At 39.7% G+C, this 4,517-nt stretch overlaps 1 protein-coding gene across 6 annotated transcripts in view; it reads right to left on the bottom strand.

Annotated features, from left to right (window-relative positions):
• Positions 1-333: 333 nt before the first annotated feature.
• Positions 334-4,517, bottom strand: part of PKP4 (plakophilin 4) — a 173,386-nt gene continuing 169,202 nt past the window's right edge. For 5 of the 6 annotated variants that reach the window (XM_019553924.1, XM_019553925.1, XM_019553926.1 and 2 more), the window contains exons 20-21: positions 3,947-4,020; positions 2,608-2,856 (exon numbers count right to left, since the gene is read on the bottom strand). In XM_019553924.1, the coding sequence (XP_019409469.1) occupies positions 2,608-2,856; positions 3,947-4,020 (323 nt within the window). Of the gene's footprint in view, positions 2,857-3,946; positions 4,021-4,517 lie in introns of all 6 variants that reach the window. The other variant, XM_019553923.1, reaches the window with a different exon arrangement.

Genomic DNA, 4,517 nt, shown 5'->3' with positions numbered 1-4,517 from the left:
ATGGGCTGTGCCCATCTGCACAGGAACACTTAGTGTCAGGGTGCAAAATGGTCGACTAATTTATTAATCTTCCCAGGACAAGCAAGCTAAAAAGATGCTGGCTGAAGATCTTGGAATATCTTGCTAACACTTTCAAATTGTTACTTCAGTTAAGTTCTCTTATAATCTAGCTCAAGACTCTCCTCGTGGAGAGTACAGCACCATAATGCCTTAGTTTATTAATTCGTATGGAGCACACCAACATAGTGTTTGGCATTTAACTTTTATTTCATTACGACGATATATAAATAAGAGTCACTCATATGGTAGCCTGTGAAATTAATGCCTGCTGGGTCATATTCTTTGTACCCAACATCTTGTATCTTACTCTAATGGCAGTGAAGCAAAAGTCTGCTAAAAGATCTGCTGGGAAGTGGTTCTGACAGAGTGAATTCAAAGTGAAGACTTATTCTGTGTTAAAAGATCTCTTTGGAGAAAGAAGGCACCATCTCAAGACAGGAAGAGAAATTCTGTCTTCAGTGGCTCCTATGCAACAATAACGAGGGGGAGAGTGCATGGCTGTAATGAAGTCAGAGTTTGGTCTGAGTTTTTATTATTTTAGTGGTAATTTTTCTTTCATTTCTTGGCACTTGTTTAATGAAGAGGCAGATGTAGTCTGATAAATAGTGGTTCCCGATTGCACAATTGTCCCTGATTGCAGCACATTGGTTGTTTTTGACCCTACAGAGCAGCAGCAATGAGCTACTGTACAGTAGTGGCAGCATCACAGTTAGTGCCTGATGATGCTACGTCGCTTTAGCAACGAGCCATGTCGCCATAGCTCATCGCTATGGTGACGTAGCATCTTGTGTAGATGTGCCCAGCGCGTGGGAAACTAGGTTCTCAAGCTACTGGCTTGTTGTGTGACCTTAAGCAATTCCATTCACTTTTCTCAATTATCCTATCAGTGAAACGGGGAATCCTTGTAAAGCGCTTTGAAATCTACAATGAAAAGGACAGTGAAGACAAGTTAACTTGAATTATTATAATCTAGTTGCATCTACAGTCAGGGGAAGATGCATGATTGAGTGGTGGATTTCTTTTTTTTTGGACAAGAACTGCAAATAGAGGAAGTTGAATGTGTACCAGATAGACTGCTGACAATCCATTCTTGTTAAGGGAAATCTATTTTTTTCTGCAACAAGCAAGATAAAACTGAAAAGTCTTGGATTCACAATACTAAGTGAAAATATTAGGTTGGAGGAAAAACAAGGGAGGAACATATATAATTTCATGCTTTAGCTGCTACTTGACAAATAGGAAATGTATGAACTGCAGAAAACTTGGAAAATGGCCAAAACTGTGATATATTTAAGCTGCTTACAACATGCAATTAGTAGGGACCTACTTAATTTGTGATTTCACAGAAACAGCGAAATCCACAACTTCCCACAAAATCAACTCAGACAAATAAAATAAAATGCTAGCTCCCCAGTGGGAGCCATCAGTCCTTACTGCCATTGCAGCCTGCCCAGGAGAGGAAGGTGCTGGCTGGCAGGGTGGCATGAACAGCAGCCAGCAGCAACAATAGTGGCTGCCTCCTCCCCCTGGGGCTTTTCTGCCAATCAGCAGCAAGGAGCAGGGCCACACAAAGGGTAGCCAGCAGCCCAGATGGCGGCCACCCCCTCATCCATCCTCCTTCTTGGGGTCTCTGCCAATTAGTGGTAAGGGGCAGAGCTGCTGGGAAATGCTCGCGAAATTGGCTCTTTGTACTACAACCAAGCCACAAAAATTCCTTTTTCTGGCCATGAGTTAAGTAGGTCCCTAGCAATTAGATTAACATTTGCTGAATTTGCTTTTGAAATTACACACAGAAAGTAAAAATGAGCAGGGAACAACTTTACATGGATGAGACTTCCACATTTATTTTTCTTCCATGTGCATAGAAAATGGCAGTGGAGTAATCTATGAAAGAGGCAGGGAATGGGAGTGGTGTACTTTGTGCTTCAAAATTACACTGTTATTTTAAAAACCAAAAATGATATATTTTTTTCAATTTATAACAGTTCCTTGGATTTTCTTTGTCTGTTTCTAGATGTCATCTTTTCTAATCGGTCTTAAAATGACACAATTCATTACAAATGATGGCACTTTTAACCAATGTTGCATTTCCATATTTACACCAACAGAAAAAATGTACAAGACGTAATAGCATACAATCATGACATGTAGTAATAGCAATAAAACAAGGGCATCCATTTTATTTTTTCTGTACAAACTTTCAGAGCAAGACTTTTATTCACATTAAAAAAAATCAGCTTTAATTTGATCTGATCTACACATTTCCCAAATTCATGTTCCTCAATTCTCAAACCTTTCATCACATCGCCCACACCTTCACCAGACTACAGGAGCTACAAGTAATTAGATCTAACATCTAAACAGAGCAAAAAGACCTCCCTTCCAATTTCTCTCACACCTTCCTGATAATTCCTTGTAAAAAGCTCTTCCTTGTGCCTTCTTTTATTTCACTTCCACATTTCATCATCAAAATAGCAAACAGGCCATTCCTTTTCTTCTCAAGCAATATTAGAAAGATAGAATGTTTCTCTGTGTAACTTTCTGGTGCTACACCCAAGAGTCAGGAGAACCTGGGTATTGTTCTGCTCTATAAGAAGGTCGTCTAGTGGAATAGAAGTCTACATAATTTGTGGTTGACTTCAGTCCGTACTGTGTTGTGTAATCAGAAGCAGCTGGAAAATGAACTCGGTCGTCAAAATATGGGTCCTCATAGCTATGTGGGGATTGCAAATATAATCTGTATGTGTCATAGTTTTTTCTGTTGGTGTCATCTTGACTGTAGTATAACTGCTGATGCTGTTGACAAAACGTACAAATAAATATTAGTATTTTATAACTGTGTTTGAAGGAAAAGATCTTTGAGTTTTTCAACTCGCTTCTGAGTCAGTTATCAGCATATGTATAATGGGCTTTCGTGTATGCATTTAGCTACATATTATCTTCCCATGCAAAATAAGAGTTGTGTGGCTACGTTTCTGCATACTGATCTGTACAATTTTAATCTAGGGTGCCTATACATGAGCAGGCTCAGTTAATTGAGTCTGCTGGAGAGTGCTAATTACTGTGCTCCAGCAGCCTCCTGTGTCTCATGTATCAGTGTTCCCATGCTTCAAAATGGCAGTGGGGGTGCTTTACCTAAAGCTCGCTCAACAAGCTTCAGATAAAGCACCCCTGCTGCCATTTTGAAGTGCAGGGATGCTGGTACATGAAATACTCCAGGAACTTCAGTTACAGCAGTGCTAGGAGCCACTTGAATTAAAGCACCGCGCACCCCTGCCCCCCAACTCATGGAGCACATGTATAATCACCCCTAGTGTCTAACATTTGGATTTTTTTAGATCTATCATCGGTAAGCGCAACCAGTGGGATAGATAACATAGGCAGGACTTAATTTTTTAAACCACTGAGAAGAATTACCAAAGGAAAGATAAAACTATGGAAAATTTCTCTTCTACCTTAGTCTTTTTTTACCCACTGGGAATCATGGGTCTAAAAAAGAGAGAGAGAGAGGCAGCCATATTTTATTGTCAAACAGCTGGATAAGAAATTGGTTTTATGAGGCAGCTGTTTTCTAAGTAAAATATTAAAGATTTTCTGAAAGAAACTAAAACTAAAAGTCAGGAGATGAGTGTCAGCTCCAACCATAACAAGACTGAAATCAAGTGACGAAAAGACATGGAAATAAAAGGATAATAAAGTGGCAACTGATAGCTTATCTCCAGGTACAGTAACAGTCTATAAAAACAACTAACTACATGTTACAAGTGTTTTATGAGAAGTGTATATAACAGTAATAGTATCTCCCTTCAGTTTGTTAAAACAGACAGCAGTAATATAGGATGACCCTTTTTAGCAGCGTCTTTTGAAATGAGATTTCAAAAATCACCTGTAGCCGTCTATTTTGTTCTCTTGCTGGTGAAGAATAGGAACTGATGTAAATTGGTGAAGCTTTGCTGGACCCTGTAAAAAATATTTTATGGTATCAAATTTAGCAGTTATTTTTTGTATGCCCACCTTTTCAGTGTCATGATACCTACAATAAATAAAGTGGCACCTGTATATTTAGGAACTTGTCTGCACTGCTTACTCCCTCTGTGTTCATTCACAGTTGGAAGAAACCTTGGGGGTCATTTAATTCAACCACCTACATGGATGCAGGATGTGCTGGTTTTAAAACTGTCTCAGGGAGGTGCCTACCTAGTAGGGCTATGCAAAGCTGCGGTACCTGATTCAATTTGGAGGACACTGGGCCCAAGTCAGGGACTGAATCTCCAAATCTGAATTGAATTGGGAGACCAAATAAAAGCTCTGAATCGATTTGAAGCATCCAAATCAATTTCAAAAAGCCTCAGAAAAGATTCAGCTGATTTGGAGATTCAGCCATAGATTAAACAGGCAGCTGACCATGGCCTCCAGCTGGTAAGTTTGTTGGGGTTGGGGGAGGGGGGAAGGAAGGG

This window comes from Crocodylus porosus, unplaced genomic scaffold, assembly GCF_001723895.1.
Source record: "Crocodylus porosus isolate Cpor-Errol unplaced genomic scaffold, CroPor_comp1, whole genome shotgun sequence".
NCBI lineage: Eukaryota > Metazoa > Chordata > Crocodylia > Crocodylidae > Crocodylus > Crocodylus porosus.
This window is presented reverse-complemented; position numbering and strand designations above follow the sequence as displayed.